The sequence below is a fragment of the Rhinolophus hipposideros genome, assembly GCF_964194185.1.
Source record: "Rhinolophus hipposideros genome assembly, chromosome: 6".
NCBI lineage: Eukaryota > Metazoa > Chordata > Mammalia > Chiroptera > Rhinolophidae > Rhinolophus > Rhinolophus hipposideros.
This window is the reverse complement of record NC_138052.1, coordinates 9,844,613-9,869,279: the sequence shown is the minus strand read 5'-3', so window position 1 is coordinate 9,869,279 and position 24,667 is coordinate 9,844,613. Positions and strand designations below refer to the sequence as shown.

Sequence of the window (24,667 nt, the reverse complement as noted above, 5' to 3'; positions counted from 1 at the left end):
CAGTTGAAGCTGGTCTGATTGGTTGGTATAGAAGCTAATGGGCATATAGCTGCGCAGCTCCGATTGAACAGGAAAAGCCTGTGTTGTTGGTTGAAATACAATCCAGGGACTCCTTTGTACGGTCTGGTTCAGGTGGTAGGAACACAGTACAGGCAGGCAGTTCAGCGTGGGAGACAGGCAGTTTCGTTCAGGCTTCTTCCTGAAGTGCAGTTTGCATGACAGGCCCGTTTAGAAATGAGTGCTAGGCTCTATTTTTAAATTTGAGCCCAGTTCACCACCAGGAGCCCTTCTTGGTAGGCGTCTTCTTTCTCAGGGTCCACAATTGGAATTGAGTGACGTGGCAGAAACTCAGTAATTCCAAATAAAGACAGAGTAAAGTCTAAACAATCATACTGCTTCTATCAGACATTAAAACAAACAGAAATAGATAAAAGTACAAAATGATTTCATCTTAATAACATTCTGGGAGCTATTGGGAGAGCCAGCCTCCTGTTTCCATCAACAAAGTTAAGCGGAAGCTGAAGGCAATTACCTTGAGATTCTTGCCAAACAAGGAGGAAAAATCCAACTCTGCTTTTATCTTAGTTTTACTACAGGAAACTGTGCAAATTATTCAATAATGGAATAACTGAATGTCGGTTTAAAACCAGGATAAATTGTTCATTAACATTTGGGAATGATCCATATCTGTTTAAAGGATTGAAAGCCTTTTACTTGGATTCATATTGCAATCAATGTTTCGATTTACTTTAAAATTTGAAATAATTGTGTCCGTTTTCTCAAAACCAAGACCTCTTAAATTCTTTTCCCCTCTGCAGCAAGGTTTTGTCTGGGAAACTATATTTGTTTGTTTGTTTCTGAACTTTTATTTGTTTTAAGTGTGTGTTTCCAGGACCCATCAGCTCCAAGTCAAGTAGTTGTTTCAATCTAGTTGCGGAGGGTGCAGCTCACAGTGGCCCATGTGGGGATCGGACCAGCAACCTTATTGTCCAGAGCTCATGCTCTAGCTAACTGAGCTAACTGGCCGCACCCCCAGGGAAACTATATTTGTTAAGTACCTAATTAATCATTTTTCCCCATGAGAAAACCCATGTTGTTGTTGTTGCCAGCCCAAAACAATGTTGTTAGCTTATACAGCCTTATCTTACATAAGTTAGCAGTTCCTTCAGGCTTTCTGCAATAATAGTGTTAGTTTTCAATTCCCTAGTGCAGCCTTTAGAGACTCCCCTCCCCCAAGATCTTGGGTCTCAGAACTGGGACCATGCATCCCGGTAGCCTCTCCTCAGTGCCTGAGGGTGGGGAGAGGTGAAGCCCCAGTGTAAACACAGTGCATCTTTCTAAACCATCACTTTTACTCTCTCATTTTGGAGCAACATATTGTAGAGAAAAATTTTAGAGTAAAATGCATGACCGACATGTATTTTAAGATAAAAACACTTTAAAGAACTTACAAGGCTGCTTGAATTTTGTCCCCCTATCACTGGGGTTAAGTATTAACCTTCTCTGAGAAGCTGTGCCACTGAAGGGAGGTGTTAAAAGACCCCAATTTGGAGTCTAAAACATTATGTTTGGGAAAATTCTGTGATAAATGCTTGGGGTTAAAGGTTAGCCCCTGCTGACCCGACCCCAAGGAAAGTCAGATTTGCTCTCCCCTATAGATGGGGAAGACTGGAATCGCCTGAGGGGACATGGAAGGGAGAGTGGAGAGAGCTATAGACAACACTTGGGAAATCCCTATACATCTTGAGTAAAAGCTGTTAAATCCATTGGTTGGGTGGATTTTTGTTTGTTTGTTGTAGGGGACAGTTCTGCAAAACTGAAGCAAGGGCTGAATGGGGTGCCCTCTGGAGGTAGCAGCAAAGTCATGAGGACCCACGGGGCCAGGAGAAGGTCAGCCCCCAGGGGAACAGAGGTCATGGAGGGAGTGGGGACATCTATTGACCCCCAAACTTGGAAGACAGAGTAGGATATTAGGCAATCCTCAAGAGTAACACTGAGTTACTCATGTTTTGTTAGGTTTTCAAATAAACTTGTATTATTAATTGAAAGTATACCTTCTAAACACTCCTTTAACAGTGCTCCCTCCATGACAAGCATGGGGACCGAGCTCTTTGTGAAGGCTTCAGAGACCTGGGGCTGAGTGGCTACCTCTCCATCGCTGGGCAGATCCCACCACTCAGGGCTACAGGTGTGTTGGGCAAAGGTTGCTGGCATCCTGGGACCCAGCATACCTGCTGTCCCGGTCTCTCTTGGAAGAACCAAAAGCTGTCCTGGGCCCCAGCAGCTCACACTTGGGCCCCAGCAGCTCACACTTTCACCAAGGTCGCTCCTGTGCATGGGTCCTTGGAAGTCAAGAATGCCTTGGTAACTATGTTTATTTTTTTTAAAGGTGTTTAACATATTCAAAAAAAAAGAGAAGATATTGCAAAACAGGGTCACAAAAATTGTGGTACTTTAAGAATGTTCACAGGTGACAAATGAGAACTTTTAACAAATGCAAACACCAGTGTAACCTCATCAGGAAATAATTTCTGAAGTTTAATTTCCGGCTTTGATGAATGCGAGGCCTCAGGCAGTGGGCCCAGTGACAAGCCCAGCCTCTGGCCGAGACTTTGGAAACCAAAGGACTCTTAACCCCCTGGCCCAGGTGAAGTCTGTATCCCCGGAACCCAAAGTTCTTGCTCCCCTCTCAGGCAGAGGAAGGAAAAACACCTCTACCCAGAGACTCAGTTAATTCATCCAGCAAGTTGTCCTGCCTCACAGGGATGGCCTCCTATCACCATCAGAGAACTCGTGACCTTGAGTTTTTTAATTTGCCCCAAGGATGGATTGGAGGCTGCCCTAGCCAGGCTCTTTTTTCTATTTTTGACTGCCTAAGTGTCTCGGGGTCCAGGACCAGTGGCAAGTAATTAGAGAAACTGTGGGAGTTGGTGGGTGGCTGGCTTCTCAACTTAGTTGAATCACAGGACTAAGTTGAATTCAACAATAAGGCACCAGGGTAGCCGGTCAGGACTGGGCAGGAAGATATAGGCCTTCCGGCATACGGGTAGGGGTCAGGCTCTAAGGACCTCGAGGCTTAGAAGGCGCATGGGCATATTTATTATTCTTTAAATGGTGTTGGTTGTGTTTATTTTATCATTCTTTAAATGGCATATGATAGAATTCCAATCTTTAAAAAAGTTAAAAAATACATTGTATCTTCTCAAATCCCTTTTGGAACAAGATGAGATATAAATACATGAGGAAATTAATATGCAAATAGATAAAATAGTGTGTTTATTCTGAACGCTTCTTTTTCTCCCCTAGCATCTGGTCAACATTTCCAACGAAGACATACATGTTCATATTTTACCCCCACAAACCAAATACTTTCAGATCAAGTATGTAAAAAAGGTAAACTTTTTTTTGGGGGGGGCGGGGACTATTGGGGAACAGTGTGTTTCTCCAGGACCCATCCGCTCCAAGTCAAGTCATTGTTTTCAATCTAGTTGTGGAGGGCGCAGCTCACTGGCCCATGTGGGAATCAAACCGGCCACCTGGGTGTTATGAGCACTGCGTTCTAACCACTGAGCAAACCGGCCGCCCCAGTAAACGTTGTTTGATGTCCTGTTGTCCCCTGGTGTTCTTTGTGGGGTTGTGCTTTTCGGTGTCCAGGGTCAGCTTGCGACGGGTGTGTCGAGTGTTATCACCACAGTCCCGCTCTCTGCGTGCTCTGTGGCATGTGCCAACAAGAGCCCACTTTTCTTGTAGGAACACCGACTTGTCCCCGGCTTGTCCCTTACAGTCACCACTACATTCTCACCAGACGAGTGGCGATACTATTATGATTGCATCCGTGTTCACTGTAAGGTAAGTTTCTTGAAATAAGGTTTCTTGGGGTGGGAAGTGGTGTCAAAATTAATATCCTCAAGGGAAGAAGAAAGAGAGATGGAATGACCAATATGAAGTTTCTCAGCCCAACTCCTGGCTTTCCTTGTTCAGCCTGTCTGAGTGGCTCGAGAGTCCTTGTCCAGTGACGTGGGTCCCAGTTGGTAAGGCTGCCGAGAACTGGGGCAGAGCCATGAGACACTGTTTGCTGCAGGTTTCCCTCCTGCCCTGGCCTAAAAACCTCATTTATCACATGTGGGAGTTGGTGAAGGCTTTTCAAATAACTTAAACACACTCCTTTAAGTGCTAGGTTAAAAAATTAGCAACACTCCACAGATGTGTTTTTAAACACTGAAGACTGGATGGTATCCCGTGTGGGAATGTCCACAGAGGCAGCCCTGGGGGTCTGCAGGGCGGTGGCAGCCTATGTGCCTGACCTCACATGGCTGTGCTGTATGAGTTCATAGGAGCCTTTTCTAGGTCACCTAACTCATCCTTTGGCCTCCAGCAAGAGCCCCCTCCACATGCTGTCAATCCTTCTCTTAAAACTGTCACTTCCACCCTTACCTCTGCTCCCTATTCCAGACCAAATCTTGTAAAAGTTGAGAAGCCTTAAGGTGAACTAAATTTAATTTTTCAAAGCTATAACAGTAGAGTATGCTTTGGTAACAAACAAGTTTCCATTTTTAAAAAGGAAAAACAAAACAAAAACGAAATCAGAATATAGCGTCTTTCAGGAGGCCTAATCTGTTTACCTGAACAAAAATCCCCAGGCCAGGCGTTATACAGAGTGCCCCAGCGCGTTTCCTGCTGCCTAATATGAATGCTAAGAATACTTTGCATCTATGTAGTGCTTTTCACCTTTTAAGACCGTCATCTGCTTTCATTCTCAAAAGCACCTTTAAGGAAAGGCAGAGTTTTCCCCTTTGGCAAAGGAAGAAACGAGGCCTGGAGAGGTTAAAGGTCATGCACAAGGTCATACATTATGCAGGACTAGAAGCAGCCCTCCGCCCCCTTGCAGCTCACTGCGTACTAACCAGGAGTCTGGATCCGCTGATTCTGTGTTGGTTTCTCTTTCTCTCAGGCCACTATGGACTGTGTTTCACTATAACTTTCTGAAATAGAAACAAACACACTGCTGTCTTCCTGTCTACATGAAGGCGTCATTATCTTTAGCGTTCCTGGATAATAGTGAATATAATGTCAATGAAATGTATTTACATTTTCTTATACTTTGTTTATAGCAAAGGAAACTCAGTATTTGAAATGGTGTATTTAAGCACTCAGGCTTCTGAAGGAAATGTTTTTTTTTTCTGTTTGGGGAAATATTTTTTAATGATAGAAAACAAAATAGGAAATTAAGTATCTACAAGTCCATTTAAAAAAAATTATAATCTTCAGTATGGTCAACTTGACTGTTTTCCCATCAATTTCAGGGTGATGATACTTTGCTTATTCCCATCCATGCCTATCCTGTCACGAACACCCTGGACTTTCCTTCATTTATAAATCTATCAAATGTTCTACTTGGTGAAAGGTGAGTTACCAAAATGCACTACCAAAATATCATAGGATGGGAAAAGTTAAGAGATATTTACATATATAAAAACTTAGATTTGTATTTTTCCTAATGGAAGGTTATCTTTCTAGCTGAGTTAGACTGAACTTGTAGTTGCAAAGGAAAAAACAACAACAACAAAAAACCACCAAAAAACCCAGCTCAAACTATCATAAGCAAGAAAGGGAATTTATTGGGTCATTTAACTGAAAGGTGCAAGGTGAATCTTCAGGCATGGCTGGGTCCCAGAGTTTTGGTTGCAGGAACCAGGCCCTCCCCTTATCTTGGTTTTCTGCAGGCTTCTTTCTTAGCAGGCTCTTCTTCATGGGAGCAAGACAAGTGCCAGACATTCCAAATACTATTGGCAACAGGGGTGGTTGGAGGGGCTAGAGGGGTTGGGGGCATTTAAGCAGAAGTGTCAGGGTGGAGGCTTATAGACCAACTTGAATCTCGTGCCCATCCTTTAGCCAGTCTCTGTTTTTAGATGAAGGGGGAAATGGAGGCAGGAAAGACAAAAGACAGTGACTATGGAAGCCAAATCTCAGATTCCCCCTTCTTCTTGTTTGGAAAAGAGTTAATTCCAGTTGTAATTTAAGATACGTCTTATTTGTTTCAGTAAATATTTATGAAATATCTATTACTAGGCACAATGCATTCTGTCCCTAGGGATATAACCAAGATGGACATTGCCCTGGTGGGTATTGAGACATGATGGCCATACCAGTTGTTAAAATATTGAATACGTCTCTGCTGCTTGGGAAATATATACTGTCCTGAGTAACCCATCCCTTCATCTCAGTTTCCTGGCCCCTCCTGCCTTCCCCTCACCTCCCAATGATTCAGCAACTAAGTTGTTAATACCTAGCAATTTGGGTCGGGGAGGCACCTGCAGGATGGGGTTCCAGCCTCGTATTCTTTTTAATTGAGTACTGCCTGTGAAGTCCCAATTGGTTGATATTTTGAATGTCACCCACGGTAAAAAGAATAGACACGAATAGCCAAAGGTTCTGGTTCTGAAGGTCTTAGAGTCTAATGGGGAAAGAGGCATATTATCAATTAATTACACCATTTGCTAAGTTCTGTAATAGAGGCACACACAGGGTCCTGTGTACGCCCAGAAGAGGGAGCACAGAACTGACTGGAGAGCTGGGGAAAGTCCTCATTCCTATGGGGGTGACATCTGGTTACCTAAGAGGACACCATGGGGGTGGGGTGTGAGGATGACATTCCAGGCAGGGAAATAGCATGTACAAAGGCATGGCGGCAACAGAAAACATGGGCTACACTTGTAGGTGCTGGATTTTAATCCAGCCAGTAAACTGGCAAATACTAGATGTCCCTTGACACAGGCCCAGACAGTGAGCAAAGACCGTGGGCTTCAGCGTGCTATGGGGGTCAAAGCAAGTTCAAGTACTTGCAGGCAGCACTGCCCAAGGAGAGGGGTACAAGCTGCTATAGTTAGAGGGAGGGGCAACTGAACCCTGTTGGTAGTAATGGGGACAAATGAATGTGAGTTTTAGGACCCTTTCTTTTTAGTACCATGTTGTCCTTGAGTGAAACCCACAAATTTAGGTCTGGAACAATTACCTTGGTTCAGCTGATGTGTGACCCTGTGTCTGACTCACCCTCCCTTTGTACTTTTTTTTTTTTAAACAATTCCTTAAGAATTACAAATAATAATATATACAAAAGAATTTATAGTAATCTGTGCAAATTAAAGAATAATAAAATAATATAATGAACAATTGTTTTAAGGCGTACACATTTCCAGTAACTTTGCAACCACTATACTGAATTGTGTGATAATCATTTCTTTGAGTTATTTTAATAGTTTTGACACATACATATGTACCCCTAAATAACAGGTTGTTTAGTTTTGCCAGTATTTGATCTTTGCATAAATGGAATCATACTATATGTAAGTTCTTTTGTAACTTGCTTTTTTCATTTAATATTATATTTTTGTGGTTCAATTGTGTTAATGCATATGGTATATAGTTCATGGCTGTTGTATCTACTGTGTATGGACATACCACAGGTTTTTACCTGTTCTACTGCTAATGGACCTATGGGTTGTTTTCACTGCTTTCTTTTGCTATGCCCAACATTGCTGTTGTATATCCTTGCACATGGCCTGGGGCACATGCTTTAGAGTTTCTCCTGGGTACACACCTGGAAGTGGAATTACAGGTTGAGCACAAGTTCAATGTTACTGTGTCAAATTGTTTTCCAAAATGGTTTTACCCATTCATATACCCACCTGCAGTACATGAAAATTTGTTTTCCTACATCACTGCCAACCATGGGTACTATCAGATTTTTGCATTTGGGGTGAAATATAGTCTTGGCTCCTTGTTCTTCTATTATGTTTATTTTCCCCAAAATATTCTGTCAGAATTCTATCCCAGTGCTTCCTCCCTTGCCCTCATCAACCCTTCCTGTCTTCACCTAGTCCTTCTCAGTATAGTGGTCTGTTTGGGGACCCCAAGATTCACCTAACTAAGGTGCATCTCTCCTGGTGAGACTTACTCACTCTATGCATTTTGAGGCCAAACATAACTATTTCCTTTAAATGGGTGAATACAGCAATTTTTACAAAAACCAAAGTGGCAGGAAACAACTAACTTCCTAGTCCTTTCCTTTTTTCCCTTCCTTCCTTTTTTCCTTCCTTCCTTCCTTCCTTCCTTCCTTCCTTCCTTCCTTCCTTCCTTCCTTCTTTCCTTCTTTCCTTTTCTTTATATTTTCCTTTTTCTCCACAAATTACTTTTTGTTTGGATCATAAACCAGGCTTATGAGAACACGTTTTAATAAACTGGCAAAAATGATATGCCTTATAATGCAGGAATCAGTGTTGGTTCTTAAACCACAAATCTACCAACTTTCCTAGAGGCTTTTCTGGAGCTATTTTGTACATAATGCCCTTCATTTGTAATCAGAATGAACATTTCAGCTAAACAGTTTATTAAACTGAGTTATTGTGTATAATTATGTTGTATTTAAAAAAATATTTCAAAAGATAAGCATGCTACTTTCTTCCTGCAAACATTCTGGCAGCTGGCAGTACCTTCCCAAGACTTTATGCACTTTACTTAATGGGTTTTTACCAGCTTTTAACTACCCAAACCATCTTCGGCTACATTCAATCCAAAACGTTTGGTAGCAGAACAAGGGTGAGTATGTGAATGGATTTTCACACAAAATGTTCTCTAGTAATCCTAGGCTGCCTTGGGAATTGAAGGTATCATTTGGACAGATTGTTTATTCAGCATTTATTCATTCAACACATCTTTATTGAATGCCTACTGTGTGTCAGGCACTGTGTTGGGTACTGAGGGTACAGAGATTAAGACCTGATATCACGATTACGTGGACAATTGAAATGTCTAATGCAGTGTATTCTGAAGAAGGACACTGCACCCAGTGTGAGGGGAGTTAGGGTGGGCAGGATGGGGAAGCTCAAAGAGGGCTTGCTAGAGGAGAACGCGTCTGAACTGGGTTTTGAAGGCTAAGGAGGAATCAGCCAGCAGAAGAAGGGAGCAGAGTATGAAAGAACAGGGGTGTTTCAGGTAATGCTTGGGCAGTCAGAGACGTGAAATGGCATGGCTGCTTGCGCCGGTCTAGGGCATCTGTGTCACTGGACGTGGGTTACAAGAACTGTGGCAGGGGGAGTGAGGAGAGGGCTGAGCAAGACAGGCTTTGCTGGGAAATGTAGATTTTACGCTGAAGCCACCAGTGAAAGGCTTAAGCAGAGAAATGGCACAGTCCTGTCTGCCTTTTAGAAACCTCACTCTGGTGCCCCATGCAGACAGGTGGAGGTGGCGTGGCCAGGACCGCTGTGGTGAGCCAGGCACGAGACAGCAGAGCATCTGGAACACTTCAAAAACGGGCAATGATTGCAAACATTTAAATGTGGCAGTGGGGTCTTAGGTCAGGTTCCTTACAAGCAGAAACAAGTATGCATTGTGTGTGATTTATTAAGGCATAACCCTTAAAGAGGGAAGGATACAGGTGGAGTGCCTGGTCCTCCAACCAAGGGCACTTATGTGGAGAAGGTCAAGGGGGCTTATCAGTCACACCGCTCCCAGAGCTGGGCGATGGGTGCACCAGCTGGCGAAGGAGAATGCCACCACTGTCCACTACAAATGTATGACAAGCAAGCTGGTCTTTGACTTACACATCCTCTTGTCAGCACTCCATCTGGCTTCATCTGGCTCTGGAATTGTACTTCCATGGAGTGATGGTATGGATTCCATGAGCAATTGAACTGATAGGAGCTGTCGCCTGGCAGAGGCAATCATCTAGTGGATCGTGTCCTGATTGGGCAGCGCAGGATGGATGTACTCCAGCAGAACCACCACCGGATGCCTTCCCCCCCACAACAGGGAAGGGGGTCGGGGCAGCCTCCAGGACTTTCATCAGTGGCACCAAGAGGTGGATGGTGGGAGTGGTCCTGCTCACATGAGAGCAGTAATAAGAGTTCATTGTCTGTAGAACAAAATTGAAAAGACAGCAAAACCTACTTGAACAGCGCCATGTACCAACAATTCTAAATCTGATTAGTGATAAAATACTCCTCCCTGCAAGCCACTGCTCAGAAGCATAAGAAATGATCACCTCATTTGTGATCTCTAGTCTCCCTGTGGTTTCCAAGTTTGCCGCCCTTGTGTTCGTTTCTATCAGTATTGCCTTACCTGTGCGGCCCACTGGGCCCTCTCCCTCAGTGCTGAACTGCAGTCTAGCTCCTGCTCTTTCTCTGCCTCTTATGCACCTGACCCCCATATGCACATGAATGTCTTCTTTGGGGGCTGCTTGTGAGATCAGGCTGTGGGACCAGAAAGAGATTCACCTCTGAATGCTGCCTCTCGGAGCTTGTCCAGCTACTTGGCAGCTTCTGAGCCCAACCTCACCAGGTTCTCCTACCGGCCCCACCCCACCCAGAGGGGCACCAGCCAGCACCTCCTGCAGCTCTGCCATCTCCTGGCTTCAGTACCTGGGATGCCTGGCTTCAGTACCTGGGAATTCAGTACTGTGGGGATTCAGTACCTGGGGATTCAGTACTGTGGGGATTCAGTACCTAGGGATTCAGTACTGTGGGGATTCAGTACCTGGGGATCCAGTACTGTGTCTTCAGTACCTGGGATGCCTGGCTTCAGTACCTGGGGATTCAGTACTGTGGGGATTCAGTACTGTGGGGATTCAGTACCTGGGGATTCAGTACTGTGTTTTCAGTACCTGGGGATTTAGTACTGTGTCTTCAGTACTTGGGATGCCTGGCTTCAGTACCTGGGGATTCAGTACTGTGGGGATTCAGTACCTGGGGATTCAGTACTGTGGGGATTCAGTACCTAGGGATTCAGTACTGTGGGGATTCAGTACCTGGAGATTCAGTACTGTGGGGATTCAGTACCTGAGGATTCAGTACTGTGTCTTCAGTACCTGGGATGCCTGGCTACTTGCAGTTCTGCCTCTGCCTCTGGCTCATTTTACTCTCCTGAATCCCTTAACCTCAGTCTTTCCATTTGTACCTCCTTACAGCAAGCCCAGGATGGCTTTCTAAGGAATGTTTAGATTGTTGGAAGAGAGTGAAGAAGTGGTCCACCAATCTTCAAATCTTGTCTGTCGAAGACTACTTTTTAATCGTCAACTTATTGTTTCACTGGTCATTCATTCATTCGTTCATTCATCCATCCATTCTGATTTTGGCCTGTTGGCTACCAGTTTGTGGTTTCTGATTTAATTTCTGTTGACCTGATTGGTTTGGTCTACATGGATGTGGCCCACACAGTTGTTTTTTTTTTTTTTTTTTTTTTTTAAAAACATTTGAATTAGCTGCCAATGTTTGAAAATCAAAAGATTTCTCATAAAAATTTAGATTTCCACTTGTTCTTAAAAGGGAAAAAAAAGGGAAGATCCAGCAGTACTGGGCTCACGTTCCTGAATGAGCCATTCCATTCATCTGGGATAGAATAGAAGCACCTCTTTATTTTTTTTATTTTTTTTTTTTGAGGTTCATGTTCATTTTATTGGAAAGTGCAAGAAAATATGAATAAGAACATGGCATAAGCTCATGTTTTGACAACTGCAAATAACCACTCTCTATATTTCAACCATTATGGTACCTTTTTTTCTAAATATTTATGTTATATATGAGGTGTGATCAAACAACACGGTGAATGTGCAAACAAAAGAAATTATTACAGGAAAAGACACACTGCCATCAATCCTCTCAAAATACTGCCCCTCGCCCCGAACACACCCACCCCACCGCCCCTGCCACCCCCCGAAGCAGCCCCGGAAGTCCTCCTCCATGAGCGTCCCCAGCTGCGCCGTCATGGCTGCCTCGATGTCCCGAATCACTTTTATTTTGGGGAAGAGCCAGAAGCCGCACAGCACCAGAGCCGGTGAACAAGGTGGACGAGGACACACCGCAATGTTGTTATTTGACAGAAATTGCCATCCACCAGAGGAGATGTGTGACACGGAACATTGTCATGATGGAGGATGATTTACGGCACACTTTAAAACACACCTTCTCTCAACTGAAGCTCACACCCAACTAACTGCATCAAGTAAGATGAAACTTGTCACACACGGTTACTGAGGTTTAACAAGCCGCTTCCCATATTGAAGCGGCTTCCCTTTCCGTTGGATGGCAGTCAGCAGCAGCATTCAGAAGCACCTCTTTAGAAGGCAGTGCCTTGCCCAACTCACCTCAGTCCTTATCAGTTCACAGTCAGCCCTCTTCACAGATTTTTGTTACCTTCCTGACCCGTAAGGTCTTTCAGTAAAGAAACTGGAAAGAAGACCAGGAAATACATTGTTGTGTTTAACAGCATAAACCCCTAAGGCTCTGGAGCCATTCTGCCTAGATTCCAACGCAGGCTCTACTTCATGATGGCTGTGTGACTCTGAAAAATGATAATCTCTCTGTGCCTCTCAGAAGCCTCATCTATAAAATACAGTTCATAAGAGTACCTACCTCATAGAATTATTCTGAGGATTAAATGAGTTAAAGTAGAACATATTAATAGCAATAATAGTTAAAAGTTTTTTAATACTTTGTAGTAAGAACAGTGCTTAGTATATAGTTAGTGATTTGTATTAGCTGTCACCACCACCACCACCACCACCACCACCACCACCGAAGAGATTTTTACCTCAAGAATGAACAAATGAGACCCAGCCAATTTGGCTTACATATTAACAAAGGTAGACAACATACAGAGAAATTGCCATGAGAGGCTTGGTGTGGGAAGCTGGTGGCCATGTTGAAGGTGGGCTTCCAACACTGAGTGACTGGGCTGATGGCAAAGGGGGTATGTGTGAGGTCCCCAAAACAGCCTGTCAGAAACTGCACAAACTGGAGGGAATGTGGCCCAATGGCAGTTCCACAGAGGAACAGAGCAGGGAGTGAGATGGGGGATGGCTGCAGGTCTATGATGGAGAACTTCTTTCTCCGGGCATTTATGCTTTTAAAAGTTTTATTGAGATATAATTCACATATCATAAAATTTACTAATTTAAAATGTACAGTTCAATGGTTTTTTAGTATATGCAACAATCAATTTTAGAACATTTTCATCACTGCACACCCACTCCTCATTTCCCCTCCAAATTTCCTAGCCTCAGGCAAATTTTAATTTATGGTCTATCTCTATAAATTTATCTATTCTGACAATTCATTATGTGATCTTCTGCGACTGATTACGTTGTTACTACTTTTCCGCTATTTTGAATAAAGCTGTTATGAACGTTTAGGTATTTGTTTTTATGTGCATATATGTGTTCATTTCTGTTGGGTATATACCTAGGAGTGGAATTGCTGGGTTATGTGGTAACTCTATGTTTAACATTTTGAGGAACTGCCAATTTGCTTTCCAAAGTGGCTGCACCATTTTTTATTCTTACCAGCCATGTATGAAAGTTCCAATGGCACTTATATTTTTAAATGACAGAGTAAAGCCACCATTTCTACAGCTAACACAAAAAAATACTGTACGTTATGGAGAAGGACAGAGGTCGTGAGAGACCATAAATTCAGCAGGAGTAGATTCAGAAGGATATATTTTCTCTTTGCATATAGAATTGATTTAGACAATGGCTAAAAGTTGTAGGATTTGCATTTAATACCACTAAGTTTGCTTTCTTTGAGGTTGCATCTGTGGAGAAGCAACCGTGGTCTGGGTAGAGTTTCTCCAAGGAATGGATAGCACCTCAGTACATTTTTCACAAGGTCATGAAGTGGACTTGTATACATTCATCAACTGCATTTTCGTTGGCTGGATTTGATGCTGCTAATTTTCCTTACTTAGATAAAATTCCATGTGGACATTTGCCAACTACCTATAAACAACCTCGGTGGCTTAAGAGCTGGTAAAATATATTTGACAGCCTCTGTAAATAACAAAAAGTTGCATTCCAGGTTCTGTCCAACATCTCTAAATCAAACATGGTGGGGCGCAGAGGACTCTCAGCTCCTTTTCCCATCTGTAGGTTGAAACTGTGCTTTATAACTAGATAAACCTAACCATCATGCCTGGTTAAAATCTTGTAATCATACTTAGAGAATATTGTAGATAAAATACAATCTTACCCTTCCTATATACACAAGTAAATGAGAATACATTTATGTTAGGTATTTAAATTTTATATTTTCCCATTGCCATGGTTCTAAAAAGATTCATGTGAATTCATCATGTTCTGCAGTTTCTCCAGCAGTGTCTACCTGGCAACAAATAACTGGTTGAAATCTGGAGCAAATCCAGTCAGTTGACCAGTTGATCTCACCATATGGCATCAACTTATCCTCCCTGTATCAGGCTGTCTCCACTGACCAGTTGGTCAGTGAGCTATAGACAAAGCTGTCATGAACGTCACCCGGGTCCTCTCCTGGATGCCCTGCCACTTCCCCCGTTTCCACGATGGACCTGGTCCCATGGGCAGGGCAGCCATGTTGCTCTCGTAGCAAGTGGAACCATGCGTTCATCTCAGGGCTACAATGCTCCGTAGACCACGGTCCACATTAACGACTCTAACAGAAAAGGTCCCGGCTACTCCATTCCAAGGCCAGGATATTTTAGTCTCTGGGACTTTTACATCATTAATTTCAGAATTTACTAAAGGATGCTTTCCTTTAGCACCTCATGGCTGGTTTTAGAAAGTGTGGGAATACCCAGGGTCAGAATGGGATGTCCGAATGATACCAAATTCCCTCACTGCCCCTGGAGTTCAAAGCCTCTGGGCCTCAGAAGAATGTGCATTCTTAAACTAGCCCTGCGAGGGGAATGTGGATGGTGACAGTTGGCCCCATCATAAACAACCAGGTCCCGTCTTGCACTGTGCCACTGAAGAGCTGTATGTGAGGGGCCTGAGAACCAGCTGTAACTGGCTTAGAATGAGGGTGTTAGGATGAGACTATAAAGGTGATCTCCAGAAGGATTTTCTGAATCCACCTTTTTCAGCTTGTCAAGGGAAACATGCTTCTTATTTGTACTAGTGTCTCATTTTGTGTGTCCCAAACTCAAAGTTGATTCGAAGGAGCAGCAGCATTTTATGAAACATTCCGACAAGGATGACTTGAGCTCGTCCACACACTTGTTTCTTCCTTCAGCCCCTGCTTGGGTATATCAAGCAGCAGGGAACTTATATTTTAAAATTGTTTCAAAATTTATATTTAGGTAAAACGTCACTGTCACTTAACAATTGCCTGAATTTTTTCTGCATGAAAAATTTCCCCATATTTTGTAGTTAAAATGTCTTTGATTTAATATCTCTTTGCTAACCTAGTTAGTATTGATCTAGTTACTCATCTTGACCCTGTCTCTTTTTATAAATTTTAGAAGGAAAAGAAAATCATCCCGCTCCTAAACCACAGGGATCTATATTAAGAATACGAAAAAGGCATACATGTCTCCCCTTTCATTTAGCAGAAGTGATTGCCAACTTGAGAGCAGTCAACAAAGGGAACTTTCAGTGAAAGACCTAAGTTAATTTTTCTTTCTTTTTAAAATTTTTCCTCACAAAATGTTGAATTCTAGACTTTTGCCTTTTGAAGAAAGCAATCAAAAACCTGAAACACTTAAAATCACGAAAGCCAATAGTGACCTTATTAAAGCCTAGCTTGAAAATTATAATACTCTGCTCTTCTCCCTTAAATTTTGTGTAAATTTAATTTGGAAAATTGCTCAGTTGGTGTGCATGGGGCTAAGGGATGGAGCAGCACTCATTTATGGTCAGTCAGTATTCAGAGAAAATGAAAGTGTGTATCAGGGGCAGCAGTTAAAGGTGTAGTATTTTTCTTGTTTTGGGTCTTCTAGTCCTTGGATAAATTCTTGGAATGATTCATTAAATTCAACAGCATATACATTTTGTGGCTACTATGAAAACTAAGTATTGTGGACTAAGCAGCAAGCAACTAAAATATTATAATAAGTAGGTATAGATTAATTCTCAGCGCTAATACTTAATATAACATAAGGAGTTTCAGTGTTTACCCAAAGCACATGCCTAGAAGAAGCAAAGGCAAAAATTGTGGATGATTTTCAGTCCTGAAGAGACACCCCTAAACGGAAAGTGTTTTCTGGGCACCCCTCCTCCTTGTTTGGTTTATACAGTCAAATGTCACACCAAACACTCTACAAGCAGCACATGTGGTCACTGCTGCTGCTGCTCTGATGCCCGCATCACAGGTTTTTGATACACACACACACACACACACACACTTTTAATATGGTTTCTAGAATGTGATTCTCTAATGCTTGTCAAAATATTTAGAATACAGTAAGTAACTAGCAACCAGTGAACTGAATTGACTGTTTCTTAAATAGTTGCTTTCTCTTACACGTACCCCAAATTTCTCACTAAAAAATCTTGTATACTACAATTTCAAACCCAGAAGTATTTGAATTTAAGTTGCTTTCCTTTAAAAATGTATTTCTTATTCCACTGCCCAGTCATCTTTTTGTTCTAATAATTGCTGATGGGTCAGCCATAAGGACTACCAAGCTGGCAGCTGTGTCCTGCTGGCTGTTTCAGGCCAAACATCATTGTAGCTCATTTAGCTCCAAGGAAGTGTGATTGGAATATAGCCAGCATGTGGTTCCTTCTACCTTCTGTTTTGAAAGAGGAAAATGCTACTGCTTGTTTTAGTGTATCCTCTTTATTTTCTCCCAATAAATGCTATGTTTTTTCTCAATAAAAAGGAAATCAGTCTGCAGGAGACTTTTCATCTCCCTCCCCATCATAGTGTAGCTGCCTCCTTCCCCTTTAAATGAGACTTTCTTTCAGATACCAGATCCTCCTGTTCTCTGGTTTTCAGCCACAGGCTCTGCTCTAATTCAAGTGAGCCACCCCTGAATGTCATTCTTTACCCCACATTATCTCACATTATCTGCAACTCTGTCCAATTGTAAGGTCCTATTTTCTATCAAGCATATTATTTATATTAATATTTTAAGTACAGTCCATTTTAAAGGTTTTTCATACTGTATGATTGCATTTATATGAGCCACTTAGAGTCAGATTCAGAGACAGAAAGTAGAAGGGCGGTTGCCAGGGCCTGGAGGGAGGGGGAATGGACAGCTACTTGTTTAATGGGGACAGAGTTTCAGTTTTACAAGATGAAAAATGCCCTGTGGATAGATGGTGGTGATGGTTGCACAACAATGTGAATGTACCTAATGACACTGAACTGTACATTTTAAAATGGTTAAAATGGTAGACTTGGTTATATATATTTTACCACAGTTTCTCTAAAAGGTGTTTTTGAAATATGAATAGGGTGTATATTCTCTGTGCAGATGACAGATAGCATCACCTGGTCACTTCCTACCTTTCCTGAATTCAGTTCCTTTCCAGCTCCCAGAGAAATGCCTTATCTTCTTTTACCAAGCACGCAGAGGTGACCTCATTTAGTTCTGCTTGTTCCCTACTGTGTTTCCCCGAAAATAAGACCTAACGGACAATCAGCTCTAATGCATCTTTTGGAGCAAAAAGTAATATAAGACCGGTCTTATTTTACTATCATATAAGACCGGGTCTTATAGAATAGAATAGAATAGAATAGAATAGAATAGAATAGAATAGAATAGAATAGAATACAATACAATACAATACAATACAATACAATACAATACAATACAATACAATACAATGCAATAATAGAAGACTGGGTACAATACAATAGAATACAATACAATAAAATATAATACCGGGTCTTATTTTACTATATGGACCAGGTATAATATAATATAATATAGTATAATATAATATAATATAATACTGGGTCTTATATTAACTTTTGCTCTAAAAGACGCATTAGAGCTGATTGTCTGGCTAGGTCTTATTTTTGGGGAAACAGGGTAGCGTTTTCACCAGAATTCCACTTTTCCTGAACTACTAGGGCATAGGTGAGAGTCGGGAATAAGAGTAGTTTTACCAATAGGGAGGACTAAGTAAGGTTTGGGAAAGAATTGAACCAAGGGCAAGAAAAGAGTCAAGGTCAAGGCCAGCAAGAGAAAAATATGAAACCTCCCTGACTCTTTGTTGGTCTCTGCCCCTATACTGGTTTAAGCTTACTCTAAAATGAGGGTGGTGTTTAATTCTCTAGGGGTACAAAATAATTGAATGCTTATTACGTGAACATTTCTTTATGTAAATTTGTTTGTCTTTATTTGACTATATCTTAAGGATCATGAGTCCACTATGCTTTTGGTTTGAGGCCCAATCCCAGTGAAATTAATTGTGTCTTTGAAAATAAGATAAGCAGCATATGAAAGTTCATAAAAACATAAATTATCTTAGTTAAAAGGGCATACTTTGACATTTGAAACATAATTTACCCCCCTGCTCTTTCTATCTTTTCAAATTGTTGCCCGTTTGTTTGGGTGTTGGGCAACTAATCATTATGTCTGGCTTCTATCTGTTTTCGTTGGTCACATTCTGAATATAGCATTTACATGTAAAGTTTAAATGACAATGACTGACCTGTCCCCAGATTTCCTCCTTTCTCTCTGTGTGCATGCCAGTACTTCAGGGGAGGTTGGTAACATTTGAGAAAAGGTCTTGGGATTTTATAGACCTTTCATGATGAAAAAGAAATACCTTCTAAAAAGCTCAACAAATAAAACAGAGGGATCAGTTTCAAAGAGAATGTCAATAGAGAAGAGGGCTGCAATGCAAACAACGAGATATCATTAACCATTCCTTATAATCAGACACTTAGGAGAGCTAATACAGTATAGCAGTGAAGAGCAGTGAAGAAGGGTTCTGGAAACCTGGCTCTAATTCCCACCTCACCTGTTATTAACTGTGTGACCTTGGACCTCCCTGTAGGTCAGTTTACTTATCCATAAAATGGGCATAGTAATAGCACTTACCTCCTAGGGTTGTTAAGAGGGTTAATTGCAATACAAGCACAGTGACTGGTATGTATTAAGGGCTAGAACAACAACAACAAAAGACTTTAAAACTGCCAAATTGGGATTGCAAACAGAAATGGGGTAAGGTAATCATTCACTAAAGAAGAAATGAGATGAGAAGAAAGAGAGAATGCAGTTGTTTTTTAAATTTTTATTGCTGTGTAACAGATCACCCTAGAAATAGTGGTTTAATATGACAACAATCATTTGTGCTCATGGTCCTACCATTTGAGCATGGCTGCATGCAGAAGTCCCAGCTCCACTCCATGTAGAGTCAGCTGGGGCTGCTAACCTGGGGCTGAAAGATCCGCCTCCAAGGTGGTCCGCTCACATGCTGTCTATTAGCTGGGCGCTCCACTGGCTGAGCCTGGGAACCTCGGTTCTCTCCGTGTAGAGCTCTCCACAGGCTTCCTTACAACATGGTGACTAGCTTCCAGAGGGAGTATCCCAAGAGAAGTGGGAAATAACAGTTTCTCAGGTTTGGCTTTAGGTAATGCCAAGGCGTCATTTCCACTGTATTCTAGTAGTTAACTAGTCAGAGAACCCAGATGCCAGGGAAGGAGACACAGATTCACCTCTCCAGGGAAGGAGTGTCCAAGAGTTTATAGACGGCTTTAAAAACTGCCACAATGTGTAGTGCCAAAGCATGACCAGATTCCATTTTTTTCATGAGTCTTGTGCACATTTGGAAGGGAAAGAATGCCACACAGATGTGTCACTGCAGTCCACGTCTTTTGCTCTATAACTGGTCTCTCCACAATGAGCTGTGGTCGAAAACAATCCTACGACATCGACATGTTATAACCTATGTGATAGTTTAAATCCTCCACACGTCTCAGTGGGGAGGCTTCCCTTTATTTTGTTGGTGTTTCTCTCAAATTTTACAGAACCATAATAGCTAATGGTTCATTTGTTGTGCTGAGTCCAGCGTCTTATAAAAAGGTAGCATTTGTCATGCTCACTGTCAGCTGACTTCATTCTCCAAATAGGAGTCAAATCTAATTTACAATAAGATGTTGTGCATATCCCACTCGCTAGACACTGATGTTTTTGAATTAGGGGAGAGATTTGATTTTTCTTATCCACAGTAAGTTCAGAAGATCATGCATTCTCTCAAAAAATCCTTGATTACTCCTTTGACAAAAACAATGTTAAATTTTAGGGTAAGTGAGAAAATAACAGCAGAGTAAGGTAAAAACAAATGTTATAAAATTAACTGGGAACTAATGTGATGTCTAGTCTCCTATTAGTATTTATTCAGAGAAGGGACAACAAAATATTTGAATTTATATTATTTTGTAATACATACTGTAAGGCAAATTTATACTTTCTTATAGGTACACAATTTGTACACGATCATAATATAAGTCTAGTATTTTAAAGGTTTGTGTTGGGTTTATTCAAAATAGGGAATAATTCTTTTAAAGTACTTGGCATATTTTTAGACATAGCCTTTGTATAATTGATGAAATGTTTAATTAATAAAGCAACAGGGATAAAAGTTGTGGATATCTCCCAAAGTACTAACTTCTATCTGCTTTAGGATTTTAATTGGTGCTTCCCATACGTTGTAGAAGAACTCTAATTCAGGCTCCTATTTGCTTCTGAGGAATAACAGGCATAACATATAGGTATTCATATTTCTTCATTGTAGATCAGTTTTCATGTTATTTACCAATAGGAATTTAGACTAGAATTTTTAATTATCTCCAGAATCCAATGGTATTCTGTTTCTTCAGGAATGAAAAACATCTAAGTAAACTAAACTATATATTTGCCAAAATTCCTTTTGACCCAAATTCATCTAGACTATCCCTGATTTATGATTATGATTACCAACTCACACTAATTTGGCACCCGTAATATTGAACAGCAGCAATGACAGCAAATCCAGGGATTCCACTGAAATTTGTATTACTTGCACTGCTGTGTCTCCTGCTGCGTCAAGGTACTTGGAATTTGTGCTCTTAGGAATTGTTTGCTTTTCCAGACTGGTTAATGCATCAGGAACTTGACTTGACTTCATGGAATCATCATTAAACAAATACCCTGACACCTTTTCTATGGGTATTATTAGAGCTCTGAAATTGGTTAAAATATGGGCATATATGAAAAGCTCCCTCCCCCCAGTTTTTTGGGGGCTTTTGTGTTTTACTTCTGGAAAATGCAGACATGCAGCTTTTAGCGGAAGATGTCTGAGCAGCAGACTTTACCTTGCTGGGGCGGCTCTGAGAAGATGCTGGGGCGGCTCTGAGAAGACCCCTGCAGTTCCTGACCGGAGAGCCACCCAGCTCATGTGGCTGTGTGAGTCACTGGTCTCAACTTTAGAGACCACATCTGGTCAGTTTAACACTTCACATTGACCGTTTCCCAAGGCTGCTTACATCTTGAGTGGTACATGGAACTGGTAATGTTCATTTGGCGACCCAGTGCTGTAGAGTAATTGATGCTCAGTGGGACCCGAGTATCTGTCAGGTTGAATTGCCTTGAAAATGTAATGACCTTTATGTACCCGGTGTTTCAGAATTAGGAAGCATCTCGGAGAGTTAAGATAGACTGTTGCTTCTAGTAGAGCCTGAGTTAGGACAGGATTTATGAGTTTGGCATAAAACCTATGGAGTGTTCATCTCACTGTTGGCTGAAGAGGCTACTTCATCTGATGACCCTTATCGAGAACTCATATCAACGGACCTAATTGACAAAATTAATATCTAGAATTTACAAATTAATAAGATAACAGCATAACCCATTACAAAAGTGGGCAAAGGGTATGCACAGGCAGTTTATAAAAGGGGAAACACAAATGGATACATATGAATAGAGAAGCTCAACCTGAAAGAAATGAAAATGAAAATTAAATGAGATACCATTTCACACCCGAGGCCGGATGAAGTTAAAATGTTTGAAAATCCTGTGTTGTGAACAGTGGGAGGTCTCATATGTGCTGGTGAAGCATAAATTGGTAAAAGGGCTTTGGAGAGCATTTAGACCATATCTAGTATACAGTTGGTATTTTTACTTTACTACTAACCGGAAATTCCATTTCTCAGTTGTACCTAGAGTAGCCCTGATACAAACACATAAGGAGTCACACAAAGTTGCCACTGCCACATTGCAATAGTGAAAAAGTGCAAAGAAAACCAACCTAAATGCCCTACAGCAGGGTAGTAGATAAAGTGTGAGGCAGGAATCCTCATCACTAGTTAAAATGAATGACTAAGAATTTCATGAATCATCATGGTTAAATCTCAAAAGCATAGTGTTAAGCAAAATTAGCAAGTTTTAGAACAATATTGTTGAAAACAAATAATACAATATTATACATTTTGTGGGTACATAGATATGGAGTGATATTATAAAAATGCATGGGAATGGTAAGTGGATACAAGGTGGAGGTCACCTGGGGAGGAAGGAAAGAGTAGAGGAGAGGGGAGGGGTGTACAGGGTGCAACTGTTCTGCAAAGTTTCTTTAAAACTAAAACATTCATTTACCCAAAGCAAAATATTTGATAAAGCTTAGTAGTGGGTAAAGGGATCTTTATTTTACTTCTGTATATTTTTGTTTATATTTGGAAATTTCAGAAATTTTTAAAAGGTAATAAATTTAAAGCCAAATAAAAGTGCTCTTGGGATAATTTTAAAAACCACATTTGAGCTATACAGTGTCTCCCAAATTGATACTGAAAAGGAGTGATTTCACTTTGCTCCAGCAAATATTTGTTGAATGTTTAGTCTGTGTGGGACTCTGGGATCTTGCTGAGGTTACTCTGGAGAAGCAAGCAGACTCAGCTCTGCCTTCATAGGACTTAGAGTCTCTCAGGTAGACTGGTACTGGGCAGGTGAGGAAGCAGGGCATGATGGGTAAAGTCCCCAGTCAGCCTAGGTCTGGGTGGGCACCACTCAGGAGGCAGGGTAGGAGCCGGCCTGGCAGCTCTGCTCCAACTGATCACAATCACATTCTCCCGGGAGTGTGAACTGGGAAATGTGAGGGGGGAGAGCAGTTGGCTGGGAGGTCCTCATCTGAAAGGTGAAGAGGAAAGGACCAGCTACTGGGCAGGAGGACGTGATGGGCCTGAGGGCACGGGAGTTATAAGGTGGAGACGCAGAGACAGGCACGGAGGGCGTTGCTGAGCCACTTGAAGAAGAAGCTCAAGCGATGCTGCTAAAGGCACCGAAATAACCTGCTCCAGCTCTGTGTAGGATACCAGTGATAGCTGGGAAGCTCTGCTGCTCCAGGTCTCACTCATCCTACAAACTCTCGCTTACCTGGGAAAGGCCTGAGCGAAGGAGAGGACATGAGGAGACGTTCAGGGCTCTCTGAGAAATGCCCCCACTGCGGCAACTCCTATAGTGCTGTAAGCAACAGGCTTGCCCAGAAGTTGACCTTAGCTTGGGTGGGAGAGCATTTCTGAATGCACAGACACTCCCCGGGTCTCCTACTGGTTGTTGACGTCTAACTAAATAGAGTATCTAGCATGTTTCAATCAAACACAACCCAAAGTGTGGTTTTTTCAACATGGCCTAGTTCTAAGCTCTGTAAAGGCTGGGGCTTCCCAGCTTCTGTAAGACCTGCTTATTCAGCAGTCCTCAGGTTCCCTAGGGCCTCGTATGTGACAGAGATGCCTTTCCCCTGTGACTGTGAGTACCCAATAGGATAAACCTGCAGTACTTCAGAGGCAGCAGGACAGAAGTGTCTGGAGTGTGGATACTCGGGATAGTCAACCACCGTTAAATCCCGGTCCTACCACTAACTAGCCATGTGACCTTGGGAAGGACACGTATTCTCTCTCGTGCCTCAATTTCCTCTTCTGTAAGTGGGAAGATCATAGTATCACCTCATAGGATTAGAATAGTTATTACCTGGGAAATGTGTAGAAGCACTGGCACCCAGGAATTATCGTATTGGTGTTGACTGTCATCATTGCTGTGGTTGTTTATTACATAACTTGAGTTTCTATTCTTTGATACCAAAAGAGCTACTTAGAAACAAAAATGATATTTTCCATTTTTCTTTTTCTTTTGCAGCAAAAAATATGTTATTCCTTTGCAGTGCAGCTGCCCTGTAGACTTTGAATTTCATATTACTTTGATTCAGTCTCATCAAGCCTTTGCTATTGAGCCAACATCAGGTAAAGAGAATAAAGATTTCAAGTTTCCAATTTCCTTAGAGTTCTTAGATCAAAGAGGATTTGGTGACTAGTTCTCAAGTTACAAAAGAGAATAAATCATATTTGAATATGTTATTTTCAAATATGTAACAGTAATAAATTTTACATACCTGACATAATCTAAATTGGAATTGCACAATTGTGGATAAGGACACTTAGGGTCATTTGTGTTGTGTAGATTTTTATTATAGTGTCCAGGTAAATTTCAGCTAACGTCAAAAGTTGAAATAAGAAGTTAATCCATTCTAATTCTAATTTTGGCTCTTGGTACCTGCTTGGTTTTGTATAAACCTTTTAATTCAATTTCAAATAAAATGTGAATATTATTTCTTCCCATGCTTTCAGAACCTTAGCTGAAGTGTCTAATGAATTATCTCATGCATGGTATAGGCAGTCTGTCTTTGCATGCCCCCAAAGAAATAGTTCCATAGCCTCAGGACTTTTGAAGGTGAAATCTCCATTTGAAGTAATTTCTGCTCCCCAGTTTCTGTCCCTTGATGTTTAGGTTTGGGATTTAAATATCTGTCTACAGTGGTCTGCTGTGAACACTAAAATTATGTTTTTAGATATCTGGGTAGTTATCCATTTGTTTCCTCATGTTTAATCATTGTAAGTGTGTATTTTGTCCAACAAATGAGAGTTCAAAGCAGAAACTT

The 24,667-nt window shown here is 41.5% G+C and overlaps 1 protein-coding gene across 2 annotated transcripts in view; it reads left to right on the top strand.

Moving 5' to 3' along the window:
* Positions 1-24,667, top strand: part of CFAP221 (cilia and flagella associated protein 221) — a 126,549-nt gene that overhangs the window by 7,550 nt on the left and 94,332 nt on the right. For both annotated transcript variants that reach the window (XM_081052840.1, XM_081052839.1), the window contains exons 4-7: positions 3,307-3,393; positions 3,751-3,849; positions 5,304-5,404; positions 23,869-23,972. In XM_081052840.1, coding sequence (XP_080908966.1) covers positions 3,307-3,393; positions 3,751-3,849; positions 5,304-5,404; positions 23,869-23,972 — 391 coding nt within the window. The remainder of the gene's footprint in view (positions 1-3,306; positions 3,394-3,750; positions 3,850-5,303; positions 5,405-23,868; positions 23,973-24,667) is intronic.